Source organism: Tympanuchus pallidicinctus, unplaced genomic scaffold (genome assembly GCF_026119805.1).
Source record: "Tympanuchus pallidicinctus isolate F22 unplaced genomic scaffold, pur_lepc_1.0 scaffold24, whole genome shotgun sequence".
In the NCBI taxonomy this organism is placed as follows: Eukaryota; Metazoa; Chordata; class Aves; order Galliformes; family Phasianidae; genus Tympanuchus; species Tympanuchus pallidicinctus.
Window position 1 is genome coordinate 2780932 of NW_026294741.1, and position 18610 is coordinate 2799541.

The 18610-nt window shown below is 49.4% G+C and overlaps 3 protein-coding genes across 6 annotated transcripts; 1 reads left to right on the forward strand and 2 right to left on the reverse strand.

The window, feature by feature from the left end:
* Positions 1–269: 269 nt before the first annotated feature.
* Positions 270–5638, reverse strand: SMG8 (SMG8 nonsense mediated mRNA decay factor). The gene is made up of 4 exons (XM_052688812.1): positions 3920–5638; positions 3074–3219; positions 1853–2728; positions 270–689 (listed from the first exon to the last, which is right to left on the reverse strand). The coding sequence occupies exons 1-4, from the start codon at positions 5625–5627 to the stop codon at positions 492–494; spliced, it is 2928 nt and encodes a 975-aa protein (XP_052544772.1). The 5' UTR covers positions 5628–5638; the 3' UTR covers positions 270–491.
* Positions 5639–5782: 144 nt separating this feature from the next.
* PRR11 (proline rich 11) lies at positions 5783–10611 on the reverse strand. Of its 4 annotated transcripts, none has more exons than XM_052688814.1 (10): positions 10204–10611; positions 9740–9996; positions 8834–8956; positions 8327–8575; positions 8109–8207; positions 7537–7646; positions 7341–7400; positions 7161–7254; positions 6623–6687; positions 5783–6282 (listed from the first exon to the last, which is right to left on the reverse strand). In XM_052688814.1, the coding sequence occupies exons 2-10, from the start codon at positions 9989–9991 to the stop codon at positions 6231–6233; spliced, it is 1104 nt and encodes a 367-aa protein (XP_052544774.1). In that variant the 5' UTR covers positions 9992–9996; positions 10204–10611; the 3' UTR covers positions 5783–6230. The 4 variants fall into 4 exon arrangements, with proteins under 4 accessions (XP_052544774.1, XP_052544773.1, XP_052544776.1 ...); XM_052688813.1 differs by having other exon boundaries at positions 7341–7403; XM_052688816.1 differs by having other exon boundaries at positions 5783–6687.
* Positions 10612–10671: 60 nt separating this feature from the next.
* Positions 10672–18352, forward strand: SKA2 (spindle and kinetochore associated complex subunit 2). The gene is made up of 7 exons (XM_052688817.1): positions 10672–10795; positions 14595–14684; positions 15377–15553; positions 15809–15895; positions 16813–16852; positions 17276–17408; positions 17884–18352. The coding sequence occupies exons 1-7, from the start codon at positions 10763–10765 to the stop codon at positions 18008–18010; spliced, it is 687 nt and encodes a 228-aa protein (XP_052544777.1). The 5' UTR covers positions 10672–10762; the 3' UTR covers positions 18011–18352.
* The last annotated feature ends 258 nt before the right edge of the window (positions 18353–18610 follow it).

The following is an 18610-nucleotide window of genomic DNA, read 5'->3' on the forward strand; positions in this document are numbered from 1 at the left end:
TGCTCGTTGCTAAGCGTTCTCTAATAGTAACCTGGCCTGGGTTGAAAAGGACCACAGCGCTCATCCAGTTCCAACCCCCTGCTGTGTGCAGGTCACCAACCAGCAGACCAGGCTGCCCAGAGCCACATCCAGCCTGGCCTTGAACGCCTCCAGGAATGGGGCATCCACAGCCTCCTTGGGCAACCTGTTCCATGCTTCATCACCCCCTAATAAGTATTAGAAAGAGGGAGAAGCATTATCACCCAAACATCAGTAGTACAGGCTCAGTGTATTGTGATAACCAGCTTTTATTTTTTACATACAAAACCTGAATAAACAGAAGAAAAATCACTGTTTTCTTGGATTGCCTTCTTCACTTTGCCTTTACTTCCAGTTCTGTGTTCCTGGGAAACGCAGTGGGAGTCACAAAATCAGCGATACCCACGAATCTTAATCCATAATTTGGATCGGGACCATCTTTTTAAACTCAAACCCATTTCCCAGAGCACTCCTTACTGAGTCATCGCTTTCAGTATTCCTCGGAGAACTTTGTAACTCATCAGTTGTTGGCTTTCCTTTGGAGGAAAGCACGGCCCACGCTCCGTCACGTATGCATAGGGAAACCTGAGCACCCACAGCCCGTCCGATGGAAGCGTGATTTCCTGCTTCTCAGGGTAGAACACAGGGCAAGGTGGTGGCCCGGGTTGAACCTGAGAAGAAGCAGCAAATGAGTAGATCGTCAATCACCATCAGAATCATAGAATGGCCCGGGTTGAAAAGGACCCCAACGATCATCCAGTTCCAACCCCCTGCTGTGTGAAGGGTCACCAACCAGCAGACCAGGCTGCCCACAGCCACATCCAGCCTGGCCCTGAATGCCTCCAGGGATGGGGCATCCACAGCCTCCTTGGGCAACCTGTTCCTCTGCGTGAAAAATGAAGACTTAAGAGCCAAATGAATCCAAGGAAGTCTACTGATCTTGCCTACAGTCAGGATCTCATCCACTTGAGCAGGCTGCAGGAAACCACTGTGCCTCACTTCTGTGAGCCATCCATAGGCTTCCACCATAGGCAAGATGCTGGACTTAAGGCTGCAGCTCTCAATAAACCACAAGCCCACCTCCCTCCAGGCAGCACTAATCACCACATTAATGGGACTTCAATGCTGTGGCACAGAGACACCTGAGCTGTTACTGAAAGCCAAGTGAAGGATGTCAGCAGCACTTACTCTAGGTCATCTATAAGCTGTATTAGAAAACTGAGAAAGCCTTACTCACACGAGGAACTGATGCATGGAACTTACAATGCATAGCATAGCAAATTTTCCAAATATTTTTACACTTTTAGAAGTTATAAGGTATCATATGGATGCAAGCTGGGAATAAGCAACAAAATGGTGCCAGCAGAAACAGAGCCTTCAGTTCTTGCCTCAGTTTCAAAGCTGACAGATTGCTTACTGCACCTCCTTGCTTCCACTTCATTCCACCTTCCTCTAAAAGGATAAACTTGAAATGCTCCCTGTGGAGTCTGGTGGCTTTCACAAAAACATCAGAAATGAGTGAGACAGGAGGAGAAGAACATAATTAAGTATCCACTGAGCTAAACTGCATGCTTTTATATTACTGCTGGAATTCTGGTGTTGAGTCAAGTCTCAATTAGCACCCTTCCTTAACTTCTAACAGAAACAGGTTCCTATGTGAGTAGTTAAATGTATCCCATCATAGAAGCGAGTTCCATTGTCAGCATTAAGGAACTTTTCCAACTCAGGGAAAAATCCCCAGCACCCTTTGGCTCCCACTTTGTGCCCTCTGGCCCTGCAATTAATGCTTCAGCACTCAACCTTTGCTCTGCAGGTAACAGATTCCATTTCTTACCTGAGGTGTCAGTGTTATTTGCAGCGGAGCGTCGGGAACCACCACAAAAAGTCTCATGAACTGAGCATAATGGGGCTTGAGTCCCCGTCCCTGAGTCGAGGACAGGATGTAGAGCGGCATGTCAGAATTGAGGGCTTTGATGGCGGACTCCTTCGGCCCCCCTCCCATCACTTTCATGACCTTATCAGGCCCTGAACACATGAACCTCCTTCCACGTGCATCTTCATATTCAAACCCTACAAAAGCTCGAGCTATGTCATCTCTCCGTCTTCCTCTTCCCATCACAACTGCACTTCTTTTGGCAGGAATAGCCTTGTTAGGAGCGGGCCAGGAATTGGTATCTAAGTCTCCTTCGTCCTCAGCTCTTGTCCTGATGACAATATCCCAAGGCATTAAGTAGTTTGTTCCTGGGATGAAGCCTTGCTGGTCCAGGCCTGTGTGGAAGTTATAAGCCTTAGCAGGCCCCAGCTTAACCAGTGACCAACTGGAGAACTTTGGCAGAAGGCCTTTGGGGCAATTGGAATGGAGCATCCCAGGGAGGTACTCGACAGTGGATGCCTGGCGATCCACCAGGCTCGGCCTTTTCTCGCTTTTGGATTCCCCACTCTGCCCCTGACCTTCTGCATTGTCCCCTCCTCCCTGGGCATCTGGTGGGTAAGTGCCCAAGCTGCCCGTTGACTGACCCAGGCTGAGGGCTAAGCTCAGACCTGTGCTTTCTCCCTGAGTCTGAGGTTCTTTCTCTTTAAGTTTCTCAATTTCGCCCTCTGGAGGGGCAGGCGATGCCTCATCCCTCGCAGGTGCTGGATCAGGTGTGCTTGGCTGAAATATGGGAAAATTGATGTGCTCCAGTTTCCCACAGCATTTTTCTTCCAGCAGCTACGAAAAACAAAACGTGGTTAACTTTCCAACTTGTCACTGGCACGGGAGAGTTCAGTCAGACCGTTCAGAAGGTACAATTCAGGCTCAAGAGATCTGTGCTATGTGAGAATCAAAACAGCAAATGGAGGACAGTCTGAGCAGGATGGATTTAGCAATTATCATGCAGTGGAGAAGACTTTAATTGCTCCCTCAGCCCATCGTGCTTCCAGGCACGTTTTCCCTAAGCAACATTTACATGTTGATAAGGTTAAGAGGACATTGATTTGTGGTCCTTTCCGAAAACAGACTGTGTTGATGATGCAAAAACACCGCGTGAAGCAAAAATAGAGACTCAATAATTACCTGGTAGAAGTCGTAATTAGCTGCTTTGATGTCAAAGGGGTCATCACGAGGAGCTTGTTTTCTTCCACAGTTACAGGCACCAGTGGAACGAGCCCGGCTGTTGTGGTACAGGATTGGGGGATTTCTGTCTGCTTCTGGCTTTTCCCCTAGAAGCAAAACCAATCAGATAAAACGCCCCCTATTTCTAGAGACTCTGATTCTCTTCCTTGCTATTTACCTAACAAAACCAGTAACTCCTTTTCTCTTTCCCTTCTTGTATACAAAGTTTCAGTGTAGATTACACCTCTAAACTGTATTGTCTTTGCTTTTAGAAGCTTCTTACAAGACATAAGTAGTTCTTCTGCCTGCAACACTTAGATCTCAGTTTCCATCCCTTGATTGCACTCAATCAAGCTGGGTAAAAGGAGGCAGAGGGCAAAGAACTTTTCCCAAAGAACTTTTTTATCCCCTGTATCTCTTGTTAGAAGAGCTCCAGTGTAACACCTCCAATTAGCAATGCACAATCAAAGTTATCACTGAGCAGGCTTGCTCCTAAACTTTACTTCATGTGAGTGGAGCCGTGGTGTCTGTTTTAAATAGAATTCAGAGGACGCAAAGGCATAAGGATGTGAGAATAGTTGAGAGTGAGAATGCCTATGTGACACTGACAGCATGAAACAAGGCCTTACCACCTTATAGTTCCTTCTATACCCTGGTCCTGTGCATTGCAGTCGCACTGTATGTGCTCCCACTATCTGCAACACACTGCTCAGAACACAGGACCCAAACTGGTCACTGAAGCTAAAGGCATTTTAAAGGAGGTACAAAATTAAGCAGAGAGAAACAATCACAAATGAGTTTCTTTACCTGCTTTGGGGAGCAAATGAAACTTGTGCACGCAGTGCTGGTCAGTTAAACTTCGTTCCTCACAAAGCTGGTGCCCGTTGCTCCAGAACTTGTAGCAGTCCTCATTCAGCTGCATGGCATACTTATGGAAGGCCGGGCCGCGGGCGTGCTGGCTGTACACTCGCAAGGCCTGGGCCAGCTGGTTCTTATGGACTGTCATGGTGTAATTGTGGGGCAGGTTGGACTGATAGGCACTGTGGGCCATGGGAAGGGCTTTCTGGCAACGGTTTTCAGAGAACTTGGTGTCTATATCTAAATAGCCTTCCAGAACTTTGATGCTGCTCATGATTTTTGAGCTCAGTTCACCAGTGAGTGAAGTCGGGTCGTCATCTTTGCCTTCGATGGTCACTTCGTACAGCTTTAGAGCTGCAGCAACCCACTTCTGGTAGGTCGGGAGCTCAAAGTGAGAGGGCTGTGGGTTCCTCCCCACGCTGTCATCGAAGCCCTTCTTGCTGAGCACCAGCTCCACGTGCTGCCACAAGAACTCCTTCAGGGTACAGTCCACCAGCTGCCCTGAGGAACTGGAGCTGCTGCTGCTGCTTTCTGCATAGAAGGAGAGCTGCTGCCTGCCATGACGCATCATCTGGTACCTCCGGGGCCCCGATAGGGTGGGAGCCAGCAGGGAGTCCGTCTCCCTCATGGTGCAGTTGCTCCTGAGCTGATCGAGAAGCATGGCCACGGGATCCTCCCCGTCCTGCGCCCCTCCGGCCACGATGTACACGAAGGCCTGGTTAGCAGGCACGGTGAACAGGCAGTTGATGCTCTGGTTGGTCAGCACCCTGCTCTTGCGGAAGATACGGTAGATCTGGTCCTCCAGGGCGTGCTGCAGCCTCCTCTTGGGGGAGTGCTTCTTGGGGGGGGGCTTTTCCAGGTGGCCGCAGGGGTCCTGGCCCCTGCCCGGGGGGGGATCCACCTTCAGGGCCCCGTTGAGCTGGAAGAGGAAAAGCAGGCGCGGCGGGCAGGGCCTGCAGTTCAGCTTCCACTCCTTGCCCACGGGGCAGTCCTTGATGGCAGCCTTCAGGGAGGGCAGCACCTTCTGCCGCAGCCCATCCAGCGCCCTGAAGACGCGGTCGTAGGTGATGTCGAAGGAGCAGGTGGGGTGCACCAACAGCAGGATGTGGCACACGGAGAAGAGATAGAGGAGGCTGAGGCAGTGCAGCTTCTCCTGGTGCTTCCAGAACTCGTGCGCTTCGGCGTGGGGCAGCGGCACCCCGGGGCCGTTCTCCCGGCTCTCGGCCGCCGCCAGGTCCCCGCACGCCCGCAGCAACTGCGGGGTATCGCAGATGGAGGTGAGCACCAGATACAGCACGCGGCTCTCCTGGCTGTAGTACGCCTGCAGATGGTTGTAGTCCCTGCCGGCCGCCTCGCCCTCCCTCCCCGCGCCGCCTCCCGCCTCCTCGGCCTCCTCCCTCTCGAAGAGGGGAAACACCTGCCGGTCGCACACGGTGCTCACCAGGGCCGCTTTCTCCGAGCACAGCTGCAGCGCGGTTTTGCCGAAGATGCCCACCACGCACACCTCCTCCTCTCCTGGAGCCGCCGCCGCGCCCTGCCCCGCCGCCGCCGCCGCTCCGCTCGCCTCGCTGCCGGCCAGCAGCAGCTCCCGCAGGCTCACCGGCCCCGCCATCGCTCCTCCCGGCCCCGCCATCGGCCCCGCGATTTGCCCCGCCATCGCTCCGCCCGGCCCCGCGCCTGCGCCAACGCCGCGCCTGCGCCGCCCCGCCCCGGGCACTGCGAGCATTGAACGCGCGGCGATTGAAGCGCGCGTATGGAGCAACGAGCCGCGGTGACGGCGGGGACATTGAGCTCAGCTTAACGCGCGGTCAGTCGGTTTGAAACGAGCTGAGTTTATTCCACAAGCAGTGCAGGAGCGGAGTGTCAGGCAGCGCTTCATCATAGGGTGGTCTCAGAATTGCCTGCAGAGCATCCCCGGTCCCAGGACGGCCCCGCTGCTCTTCCTCCTCCCACAAAGCTCTGGGATGATGCTCCAGTGGCAGAAGCCACGCAGGATGCATGGCCAAGCTCTGGGAAAGCGGCCCGGGTGCGACTGAAACCCAGTCCTTGCAAAGCAGGGCTCTGTCCCAAGGCCACGCCGTGTCCACGCTGGGCAGTGAGCTCCATTGCTGTGCCCTGGGAGCGTTCAGCTGCCCGCCTCCAAGCAGCGCGGCCTTTAGTAGCAGAGGTGACCTCATCTGGCCCCAAAGCGATACATATTGCAGTTGTCTCATGTGCTTTTAACCATGTAATTGTTTGTGGAAGACTGTAAACGTTCACTTCAGGAGCACCAGAGGGCATAACTGCTGCTTTGCTTGGAATTTGTGCAATTGCTGTCAAGATCAGTCTTGTTATAAAAAATACTGAATTTCCATAAACAAACACACGTATATTACAAGCAGAATCAGCACCAGGAACAACAGTCCCTGTTTCAGCAGCAGCCAGGTATTAAAATACTGAGAAAACCTCATTTTGTCTTACAAAATACAAAACCAGATTGAGACGCAGTGGAAAGACGTTGCCTTTAAAAAGGGCAGACTTTGGATAAAGTGTTTTCAGAATGCCCCCTTCCTAAATGCACTCACACACATTCATTGTGCCTCAGTGACATTAAAACGTGATCCAATGAGCTCCCTGACCATTAATGAAAACACATTGCTGTGTAAACCTTACTTGTGCTCATCAAAGGTGCTGGCAGCGCTCAGCCGGGCCGGTGAGGGGCTCTTCGGATGTGCCATCTGTTAACACAAGAGCTGGGTCAGACCTTGGGATGTGAGCTTGGTACTAATTGCTACTGAGACAAAATGCAATTCTTAACTGATGTTTCATAAAAGAGAACAGATGCTGCCAATCCTTAAGGTAGAAGTTATGATGAATCCTCAGGTTCTGTTCTCCTGGTACCCAGATAGATCTCTGATCTTAGAGACAGTGCTGACAATACTGGAATGGTGATAAAGAAAGCCATTTTTGTCCTTAGCCAGGTCAGATCGCCTGCTGGAAGAGGGGCAACACCACTCGCCTTCTGCAGTTTCCTCACCAATAAAATGGGAGTGATAGAACAAACACCTTTATCTGTGGGCAATGAGCACGCTGGGGCGGTAGTTATGGACTGGGCACTGATACCACTGCACTGCAGGAAAAAAATCCATATGAAACTGCATGGATTTTAAAGCCAGCTCCTCGTTCCAAAAAGACAGACATCGTGACTTGCCTGGAATTTGCGCCGCAGTGCCTGTGTCATAATGGGTGTCAGCCCAGTCCCACATTCAGTGTTTTCTTTATTTAGTGGAGTGCCACCAGGACTTCTGAAAAGGTTGGAAATGAGGGCAATTGGGATTAGTTCTCTGATTTTATTTAGAATAACAAAGCAAGAGAACAGAGTGCAGCTTACCTTTGTATATTGACTTTCTTAAGATGTTTCCGAAGATCTAACTGGTTTTTAGGTGGGGTTCTATTGTAAGAAAACAAAACAAACAGGTTTAAATGAAACTGCTTCCACTGTGTAAAGCGTTCATCACTGTTCTGAACAGAAAGATGTATTTTGAAGGGCAGAATGTAATATTGAAGAAAGAATGAAAGCATCTTACGTTAAGGAGCTTGTAATGTGAGCTGATGGCTTGGATTTGGATCTCAGATTAACACTCTGTATATCAGAGACTGTAATCAATGCCCTGCGTGTCCTCTCTGGGGATCCTGCCTGAAGACAGAAAATAATGTTACCACAGATAAACTTTAGAAGGCCTCACTGATCACAGATCCATTTCAGATTCACATCCTGAAAGATTTCAGTGACTTATGGCTTTCATGCATTTTTGAATGATGATTTTAATATGTCTTGGATAAACTTCTATTTGTTTAAAAACAAACAAGTGCAAACAAGACCTCCAGAAACTGCAAAATATATTGATACTGTAAAGTCCTTCATCTAAAATCAGAAAAGCTGTGCTGCACGTGAACTGACATTGGCATTAGTCATTTAATTTGTTCATTTCCAGTGCCAACACACACAATTAGGATTCCTTAGAGCTGAGCCCTGAGATTTTGAAATAGTTAATTTCTTGAAGAATCCTCTGAGGGGCCAAAACAAGCACTGCAAAAAAACTGCAAAACAAGCACAGTTGGCCCCAGTGCACCATTATCCACACGTCCTCTGGTTCACCTTGTTTGTTTTCAGGCTGCTGTCTGTCTTCCTTAGCTTTACATTCAGGAGATCTTTGAGAGTGATGTGCATCGGTGCATCTTTTTTTACCGATGGCTCCTAAGAACAAAACATGGTTGGAAGGGAGATGAGGATCAGCAAGGGGCTGCTTGGCCACAAAGATTTGTTCCCAATGAACCCACAAAAGAACTCAGCCATGAGTAGAAGAATCACCTTACCAGCAGTGCTTTAGAGCCGTTGCCACGTTTTAGGAGGAGAGGTGCTGCAGGCAGTTTTGGTGGTGGCAGTGGTGGAGGAGGAGGAGGAGGAGGAGGAGGAGGCACAGCTGTAGGCTGCAGCTGCACTGCAGGAGGCCCAGGAACTGATGATGGAGGGTTTGGCTGCACTTCTACAGGAGCACCCAGAACTGTTTTACTGCACCTTTGACAGTGAGAGCTTTCTGCAGACAAAGTCGTAATTCCACTCTTCTGAAAACAACAGAAATAAAAGAATATTAAAGCCACTGCTAAAAGCATATGCAATTTTTTGAGAAAGGAGATTCTGGCTTCAGTTGATCCAGAAAGAGGTAGAAGGTCTCACTGGACAACCAGCTCCATTTTGCCATTAAGTAACTGCAGCTTAGCAATGCTGTATGCGGAGAGATGAAACACTCTGCAGTGAAATCTTGATTTCCTCCTCACTGACACAAAAAACCACCACCCTGCCCCACTGGGATTGAGACTGACCTGCAGTATTCCTTGTAGTCTAGAAAATTCAGTTTCCAGCTTTTCCAGCTGCTCTTTGAATGCACTTAGCTCCCTTAAGTAGACTTGTGATGGAAATATCACTTCTTTAACCACCGTGAAACTCTAGAAATAAAGAGAAACTGCATGAATATTTTCACTAAGTTGCATTTCCAGAGAGCTCTGCTCACTGTCGGCAGTTCCAGCGCAAAGTTCTCACTGAGGCCAGCAGAACACACAGCATTAAGATGCACAGTTTCACCAAACAGCAGGAACCCAAGGAGTGATTTTCTCAAACAGACCTTCTCACTCCATTTATGAATTCTAAGGCTTGATTCACATCAAATGTGAGCAGTCATCTCTGTTACTAAAGAAAGGCAGTGCCTTCTGACATTGCAAATCCTCTTGATACTGCAATACAAAAGCTCCATTTCACACATTTAACGTATATCTTTCAGGTATTTGAAGATGCTACAGAATCACAGAATGGTCCGGGTTGAAGGGACCTCAAGGATCACAAAGCTCCAAACCCCTGCTGCAGGCAGGACTACCAGCCTCCACATTTCATACCAGCCCAGGCTGCCCAGGGCCCCATCCAACCTGGCCTTGAACACCTACAGGGATGGACGGGGCATCACAGCCTCTCTGGGCAGCTGTTCCAGCACCTCACCACTCTCTCCCTGAAGAACTTCCCCCTGACATCCAACCTGTCTTCCCTCCCTCAACTTCAAACCATTTCCCCTTGTCTTGCTGTTATTCGTCCTTTCCAAGAGTCGACTCCCCTCCTGTTTAAGGCTCCCTTCCTTCAGCATCCGACACAGCCGTACTTCAGGTGCCGCAATGGACACGGCTGCACTTACGGCTCAGCCCCGCAGCCGGGCGGGCAGCACAACGAAGCAGAGGACGTACCTGCGCGACGGCGCTGCGGCACCAGCACAACAGCAGCGACGCGACCGCAGCCAAAGGCTGAACCACGTGTGTCACAGCGGGCAAAGGCAGCGGGCAGAGCGAGGGCCGGGCTGCAGCTGCGACCTGAGGAAGGTGAGCCGAGGCGGGGCGGACGGCAGCGCCGCGATCGCAAGGAGGTGCCGGGCGCTGTGACCGCGGGGCGGCTTTGGTTTTGCCTCTCGGCCGTCGGCGGCGCCGTTTGTGCTTCACCATCGCTGCTGTAAAGGAGGGGGTAGCCGTTAACGCGGCCCCAGCCAGAACCGCTCCCAGCGGACACACGGCGCAGCCGCCTCTCACGGCGCCGTGACGGTACACAGCGGGACATCCCGCTCCTGCAGACCGCCGGGTGCGGCCCCAGGCCCGGCTGTCCGTTACCGCGGGGTCTGTCAGCACAACCCCCCCCCACCTCCCCTCAGCCCGCTCACCTCCTGCCCGGCGCCGCCGATTCAAACCGCTCCTCGCGCCGCGCTCAGCCAATGGCAGCGCCGTTCTCCGCCGCCTCCACCCGCGGCCCCCGCCAGCAGCGCGTTGATTGGCCGCCTGGCCCGAGCTCGACGGGAGAGGAGAAAGGGCCAATCGTGGGCCTGGCGCTGCTCCGTTCCGCCATTGGATCAAGGCGCGCCCTCGCCGCGCTGCGATAGGCTGCAGCTCACAGAGCTCCCCTTTCTCGCCAATTGCAGCCTAGTACCCTCTTCTCCATCCAATCGCAGCTGGATTCCACTCTGTCCCAATGGCGGCTCGCGGACTTCCCTCCCCCAACCACTCACCGCCCGCAGCCTTTCCACCAACCAATAGCCTCTCCTCTACCTCAGAGAGGGTTTACATTCCTTCCCGCCCAATAGCGAGCGCCCTCTGTCAGCCGCGAGCCAATGGGAAGGGAACTCCGAGTGACAGCTGCCCAATCGGAGCCTCCGGCTCTCCCACCCCGCGGGGCGGGGGGTGGGCATCTCCCCGCCGCCGCCTGAGGAATGTCAACTATTCAACATGGAGACGGCGGTTACCAGGCTCGAGACTATGGTGAGCGCGGGAGGCGGCGGGGCCGGGGCCGGGGGGCGGCGGCCGCAGCTCGGAGAGTTCCGGGGCCGCGGCCCAGGGGAGCGAAGGGGCCGCGGGCGCGGCCGGGGGCGCGAGGGTGGAGAGCGGCCGTCCGCCAAGCGGAGCCGGGCCCCGAGCGGAGCCCGCGGGAGGGGCAGGCCGGGGGCGCGGCCCTCAGGAGGCGGCCGCCGCCCGCCGCCGGCTCGGGCGGGTTCGGCCGGTCCGTTCTGTTCGCCACCCCCCCCACACTCCGGGGGGGCGGGGTTCCCCGCACCGCTCCGTTCCGCCCTGAGCGCCGCGGCCGGGCCTCGCCACTCCCCTCTACCTGGGGGGAGCCGCGCTCCGATCCGCTCCGCACCACCGCCCGTTGGAGGCCCCGCGGAGGGATTGGGCCGCGCCGCTCCATTTCCCCGCCGCCCCGTGAGGAGGGGTTGGGGGGGCGTGGAGCGCGGCGCGCTCGGACGAATCCATTTTCAGTCAGCGGTGGGGGGGCGCAGCTCACACCTGGGCCGGCGGGTGGAGGCCGGACGGCCGCTCCCATCGGCGCGCACAGCCGTAGGGGGGAGCGGGGTGGCGGTTTCCCGCCCAGCGCTGAGGCGGCGCCGCGCCCCGGCCTCCCCCTCGGCTCCGCTTCTCGCCCGGCCTCGCGGTCCCGGCCCTCACCGCGCTCCGCTGCTCTCAGGCGGCCCGGCGGCGCAGCGCCGTTATGTAACGCTGCCCGTCCTCCGGCAGCGGGAAGAAAGTTAAAGAGCGAAGGAAGGCGGTGCTGTGTCCTCTCACACCCTCAGGGCTGCCGAGCCCTTCAGCCGCAGTTCTCTGTGCCGCCTTTCGCGTCCCAACCTTTTTTTTTTTTTTTTTTTTGGCTCTGTTTCATGTCGTTTTGTGACATGCATAGCTCGTTTGGGGTTTTTTGTTTTTTTTTTTCTCCTCTATCTGAAGCCCTTTGGGCATATTTTATGTGTGTAGATGCTTAATGAGATCATTTCATTCCTTACACGAGTTAAGTGCTCTCACTGGAATTGCTTGTCAAGCACGGCACTCCTTTGTGTCTTTTCTCTGTGTGCAAACTTCCAGGAATTCTTGGAATCCCAAACATTTATAGTTATTATAAATTATCATAAAATTATTACGAAATTGCGCATTAGGTACCTACAAAGCAGAAAGGTGCTCCACATGAATGGCAGAAGGACATCTCAGTGCAGAGACAAACACAGAGAAGCAGCACAGCCAATTCCTGCCTGCTGTTCCCCAATTCTGATAGCACTGGTTTCAATTCCTAATTAAAGAAAAGGAAAAACGAGTATAATAGTCTCTTAATTCTTATCATAACGCAGTAACATCGCTGAAGGGACACAGAGTGGATGATAGTGGTTTTGAGATTATAGCCGGGTCTTTATCCAAAATCATTTGGGGAATCCATTTGGAAACTGATTTCCTGTATGTAAACTTCTTATAGAAACGTAATAACTCTTTGTCAATAAGTTTATGTATATACAGTGGCATCTGTGTTCACTGATACTTCTTGCTTTCCCTTCCGCTTGTTGCTTCTTCCTTCCATGAGGTTGGCTCTCCCCACAGAAGTGTGGTGAAATAACACTTCTTATTTCCGCAGGGGTTCTGACACACATTTTGTGCAGAGCTTCGCCTCAGCCTCTTGGAACCAGGGATGAAGTAACTTGTAGGAGCTTACAAAGCAGTGTGAATGGTCACCTCCAGTTAATGGAGCCCAGCACTCAAGCACAGTAACACGAAGAGTTGAATGAACCACAACATCTACAGTGTGAGATTTATTACGCAAGAAACTGTAAAGCTGACTCACTCGCAGTGCTTTTCAGTGTGTACTTCAGCAGTCTGCACTGAAAGGAACTTAAATTCTGCACACGTCCATTTAGTACAATTAGCAGAAGTAGAGAAGTGGGCAGGTGCTGCACTCAGAGCCTTTCACTTGGTTTCTGCTACCATTGGTAGAGGGGTGAGCCTGCCTGTTCCTCTGAGCGGTGTCTGTCCAGCGCCCTTTTTATGTTGTACTACTAGTGATCATACACAAAGCAGTGCAATGTTAAAAGGGCATTGGCCAGCAGTGCTGTCTGCAGTGCTCCCTGCTATGGAGCTGCATCCATAAGTGCTGTTGTGTCTGAGACTGGAGGTGATTGGAAAAACAACTCTCAAATTGGATTTGGTGAATTCCCTTACCCAATGTCCACGACCCCCAGCAAGCACCACCTGGTTCAACTTTCTTCTTTCCAACACATATTTTGGGTGTATTGGCTTGTTGAGAATTGTTGCTGCTAACGAATGCTCTGACTTTATTGCACTACTGTACTTCACAGCTAGCAGTGCAATAGTATTGTCAAAGCATCTGAAAGCAGAGCGTGCAGCGATGGCGTGCGTGGTGCCTCCACTTGTATTGCTTTCCTCTCAGCCTGTGAGTAAGTTACACATCTATGTCTCAGAAACTGCATTTCCCATGTGACTGCTGTGCAGAACTCATCATACAGGTGGGCACAGCCCATAACCTTCACTTGGGGTTTTGGAGGTGTATGGTCACATAAATACTACAAGAAATAAACGGTTATAAACTAAAGGCAGCTGGATGATAATACATCCTTGGGCCTATAAAAATGTTCTGAAATTGCTGATAGCAACCTTTGTCTCTTCTGTAGTTAGCATAGTTTCAGGAGAAAGCAGGAATGCTTATCCTGCGCTCGTGTTTTCATTGAGCACAAAGGGTGAAGCCAGGGCTGCAGGATGGATACACAGCACATTCCTGTCCCCATTTCTGTCCTGAGGGACAGCAGCAGCACGGCATTCATGGCTTATCATTCACTTGGCGTTCTCACGTGATCGATACTGAAATATTTCAAGAACAGGTCTTCATGGACAATGTTGAAATCCATCCATATTCATTGTCTGCATTCCTAGTAGTTAATAAGGAGCTTTCACAAATACAGCCTTATTTTGATCCTTACAAAAGTTGTATTGATTACTTCAGAGTTAAGCTTGATACAGTTAGTGACAACAACACTGAGCTAAGTAAATTACAAGAGTTTTGACTTACTTTTATCACAGTCTGTTCTGTCACTGTAAAACACCCCAATGATTTCACTGAATGCCTTCCCCTGAAGTCTCCAGAGGTGTTACAGTTGCTGATTACAGTTGCAGTACTGATGCTGTCAGCAGGCTGCATGCAGGCAGTGGCATCATTCTCTGGTGGCTTATTTATCCCAAGGAAAGCAATGTGTTGTCATCAGCTGTATTATCTGTTTGTCAGTCTGTTTTACTGGGGGATAATGGAATGTGTGACAGTCACTACAATCATCTGAGAGAATTAACTCCTCATGTAATTAACAGCCAAATCTGTTACACTCGACTCCTCCGTTTTTTTTCCTAGTTTCTGCTGTGTAAATAATGGAGTGTTACAGTTTTGCTAGCAGAGTTCTTAATGTTTGAAAAGCAAAGCAGCTGACTGAGAAAAAGCTTTACAAACTGCTGTAAATATGTTTGTGTCTGGGGAGAACAAATGGAACATCTGCAAGCTGTGAAGACCAGTTTCAAAAAGCTGCATGGTTGTGGTGCCCTGAGAGAGCTCCCCCTGCAGCAGGACTCAGCTTTGTCCTGAGAGGTTTGCATGGAGGGGCAGGGGGGGCTGGAAAGACATCAGCCTTTACAATGCAGGCAGTTGTCTTCTGCCTTCCTGAAATACAGACAGTGTATGCAAGTGGCTGAGGTTGGTCTTTGGGTTTTGGTTGTAATACATTGTGGCTAACCCTGAATGTTTCAGTTCCAGAAGGCAGAATCTGATCTGGATTATATTCAACACAGACTGGAATTTGAGATAATGAAAAGTCTTCCTGATAATCCAGCAGCAGAGGTAGTGTTTTCAAATTAAATGAATAGACTTTATGGCATTCTACGTGAAATTGGTAATAAATAGTTATTTTTCCTTAAGCTGAAATTATGTGAATGTTCATCTAGTTGTAAGATGTTTATTGCATGTACACCAAGGTATATGAGCTGCAGCAATGAGCAGAAAGTGTGCATCTCTGATACAGTGAAACTCCCCCTGGTTTTATGTTGAGAGGAGAGCACTAAGGTTAGCAGTAATGGTAGCACCTGATGTTAGAGGTGGTTCCTGAAGTGCAGCCTCTTTGTGAGAGCAGAGAGGAGCCTGCTGGTCAGCAGTGCTGAGCACAGTGCTGGGGAGGGAAACAGCAAATGGCAGCATGTGAAAATCTCATAGAAAGCCCTTGTTGCCATGTGCATTGTGACATGTAGTCTTGGATATATAACCCTTCTATTCCAAAATCTCTACCTTCTTCCAAACCAGAAAAGCCATGTCATATTTGTCGTCACAATAAAGGCCTCTCTTGTATTCATTATGGAACCATGGAGTTGTACAGGTTTATTGACAGCATCTGCCATTTGTGCCTGTGAAAAAAAGAGATACTCTCAGCTGCACCTTTTATTGTAAAGAGTTGATCTTAATCTCATGCTTTTAATTCTCACGTGCCCAGGTATTTTCTCTTATTGGACAGTTTAAATGGACCTTTCCTTTCTACATAGGAAAACCCAGTTGCTCTCTTGGAAGAACTCTCTGTGGTGAAATCTCGTTACAAAACGTTATGTGTGCAGCTGGAAAAAGTTTCCTTAGAGCAGAGAGAATCCATGAATGGCATCCGTGCTGCTCTAGAGAACACCATGAGGATGGTTCAGGCTCTGCAGCAACGCACTGATCTCCAGGTAGTGCTTCCATGTCACTAACTTGGGTCTCAGTGCTCTACATGACCAGGCATTTGTGTAACCTCTGTGTAACATGGGTAGTTTAATTGGAAACTATTGCATGCATGGATGCTTCGGAGACAGTGTAGCAGTAGAAATGTAGATAAGATTGAAGCCAGACTGATTCATTGCTCAGTGGTTAAGCCAGTAGTATTTACTTTTGGAGTTAAAGTTGTCCTGTCAGTGGCTCATATGACAAATGTCTTTGTTTTCTAGCGCTTGCCTCTGTCAGAAGAAGAACAGGCTGCAGCACAGCAGTTAGGCTGCCAAACTGCTAAAGAAATGGAATCACTGGTTGAAAAGGTAATTAGGCACAGAGCACTGGTACTGCAGAAGCTGAGTCCCGAGAAGGGCTGCTTTGGCACCTTCACACCTTGAGTAGAGTTTTTCAGAAATGGTGCTGAAGTTCCTAACAAACTTTTTCTCTTCTGTTGTTGAGTGGTTAAGTTGGTTATTTCTCCCCATTAAGTTGCCTAGAGAGGAAAAACTGTTAAGACAGAAGACTTTTCTCCTGTTTGTTTGCTTGGTTTCTCTTTTTTTTTAATTTGTTTGTTTGTTTGTTTGTTTCATTGGGAAATGTTCTTTTAATACATTATTTAAGAAGACTTTGGATGGCAGTGAAGAATGTGATGGATTCAATTCAGTGCAGTTTGGGACTAGCAATAATTTAAGTGTATTTTAACTGCAGCAGAACACAGATCTAAACTAACACTTGTTAAAAAGTTGGATATTCTCCCATATCTATAGCACAACATTTTAATATAATTATCTGCAAATATTTGGTCTTGGTCTCATAATAACAGCAAAATAGTGAAGATTTGGGGGGGACTTTTTGGCTGCATTTCTAGCTGAGGTTTGATGCAGCTCCCTTTGCTTGTTGGAACTGTCAGCCTCTGAAGGTTGTTTGGGAATAGGAAAGCCATTGTTTTCCTTTTCTGCACGTGCAGTGATTTTTGCAAGATCTGCACTGGAATGCAAAGGAGAAAGCTGAAGAGCTCTGTCTGACTTGCATTTGAGTCCTTCTGTTTCCATTTTAAGCACATTTTATTCGAAACCAGGATTTGTTCAATGCCTAAGGTTCTGCTGTTGGCTTCAGTGGCTGCAAGATCCTCAGTTATCCAAATAAGACGTAATAGCTCACACAGAAATGAAATTGTAAAAAAACCTAATTTCTCAGCCAAACTCATGAGAAATCCTGACATTTTTTTGTTCATTTTTAGCCATTCTGTTCAGAATCTGTAGACCCTGACTCAGCTGAAGGTGAGTGGTGGAAGATTCTTCCTGCTGGTTTTTGTGTGTGTGTGTGTGTGTCTGTGATTTGTTGGGTTTTTGTCTTATGTTTGTGGTCTGGAAGCAGATGGTGTACTATTTTACCACAGAAATAACCCTTGTTTAATCCATGTATCCTTTACAGAAAGGAATTTTTGTTATTGTTGTTGTTTTCCAAATGGTGTCTGACAGACCACGTCTATTAATGCACATCAGATCTCAAATCCACATCAGATCTTAAATCCATTATATTTCACGGTGTCTGTAGCAATAACGATAGTCTGGGGGGAGTATCTTCCTCCTCTCCTTCCTCCTTTAGACTCATTTGGGAGCTTTGTTAATAAGTAGTGCAGGTATTCTTCTTCTTTGCCCTGATTTCTGAAGCACCAACTATCTTCATTTGCAATTTTTTAGAGTCACAGTTCAAACCCCTGACTGAAGAAACACTTCTGACTGTGCCAAGGAGTATCAGAAGCACCGTTAAATTAGCAGACTTGAACAATTTGTACAGGGATTTATTTAACCACTTTGTTGTAAATAAGAACAGGTAAGACTTAAAGCTACTCATTAATAAGAATTGTATATGCTGCGTAGAAATTCAGCATTTTCAAATGAAACAGAAACAGCTCACTTACCACCTGCTGCTCTATAGTAACTGGCATTTCATCGTGCTCCTCTGCACCCTTCTGGGTGGGTGTGCAGCACAGAGTGTCAGACAAAACCCTGAGTTCATTTGCATATAAATGACTTTTATGCTCGTTTTCACTGGATGTGTTCTTTCTGGTGAGGAGATAACAGTCAGGAAGTTTTAGATGCAGGAATTCTGTATCGTGAAGTTGTGCCAGGAAGTGACTGTTCCAGTTTAATGCAGCCTGGAAAAGCTGATGACAGTTTGAATAAATGTTGAGAATGGCAGAGCACGTGCACAAATATTTCCTTAAACAAGAAGTGCTTTTTTGCCATTTTCTGTCAGACCTGCTGCTCCATGACCCGTTGTGCTCAGCACTTTTCTTGCCTTACAGAGCGGCACTGAGCATTTCACAGATGAACAAAATGAACATGAGAGCCACTGACACAAGGATACGGATCTTGAAAGAGCTTGCTATTGTGGAACTTGACAAACAAGGCAATGTTAAGTTAGTCGTGTAAATGAAGGCCTGGTCCGCCCTCACTGGGCACACAGCACCTTGGCCGTGTCACTGACGGCTGTTTGGTGGCTGGGAGTTACAGAACGCTGCTGAGGGCTGTTAATATTTCTGTACACAAATGCTATTTCTGGTACTTGAAGAGCTGCAGAATGAAACCCGTTGAGGTTGGCATTTCCCCATGGATGTTTACACGACTGCAGCCCGTGCGGTTTTTTGAACAGCGCTGTTAACCAGGTGTCATTTCCGTGTGATTGCTTGCATTCCTGAGCCGGGTTTTTGAGACAAATAACCCGGGCCACTTCATTGTACTCACATTCCTGAATAAATAAATGATGGAAGCAAAGCGTGTCCACACACTCATTGCTCTGCTTCTGTGTGGGTGACTGCTGCCCTGCCCCTGCCTTTGACCACCCTCAGATGTTTGGTTCGTCGATTTACACCAAATTTGAGAAAGCAGAAGGTCTGAAGTTCGTTAAGCTCCTGATTTTGTGACAGATGAAGGCCGTCAAACGAGAGAGCTCTCGATCGGCGCTCACGGGGGGGAACGGCGGTGCCATGCCGTGGCGGTGCGGGCTGTGAGGCGGGCAGCTCCCCGCACCTC

Excerpts from the sequence above, each read along its gene's own strand:
- PRR11 (XM_052688813.1), bottom strand. The coding sequence starts at position 9,991 with ATGGTGAAGCACAAACGGCGCCGCCGACGGCCGAGAGGCAAAACCAAA. Across the intron at positions 8,957-9,739 it reads GCCGCAGCGCCGTCGCGCAG|AGTTTCACGGTGGTTAAAGA; the intron begins GTACGTCCTCTG and ends CTTTATTTCTAG. Across the intron at positions 6,688-7,160 it reads CACTGCGGCGCAAATTCCAG|ATGGCACATCCGAAGAGCCC; the intron begins GCAAGTCACGAT and ends TTGTGTTAACAG.
- SMG8 (XM_052688812.1), bottom strand. The coding sequence starts at position 5,627 with ATGGCGGGGCAAATCGCGGGGCCGATGGCGGGGCCGGGAGGAGCGATG. Across the intron at positions 3,220-3,919 it reads TCATTTGCTCCCCAAAGCAG|GGGAAAAGCCAGAAGCAGAC; the intron begins GTAAAGAAACTC and ends TTTTGCTTCTAG. Across the intron at positions 2,729-3,073 it reads CTAATTACGACTTCTACCAG|CTGCTGGAAGAAAAATGCTG; the intron begins GTAATTATTGAG and ends TGTTTTTCGTAG.
- SKA2 (XM_052688817.1), top strand. The coding sequence starts at position 10,763 with ATGGAGACGGCGGTTACCAGGCTCGAGACTATG. Across the intron at positions 15,554-15,808 it reads AGCAACGCACTGATCTCCAG|CGCTTGCCTCTGTCAGAAGA; the intron begins GTAGTGCTTCCA and ends TTTGTTTTCTAG. Across the intron at positions 16,853-17,275 it reads AGACCCTGACTCAGCTGAAG|AGTCACAGTTCAAACCCCTG; the intron begins GTGAGTGGTGGA and ends GCAATTTTTTAG.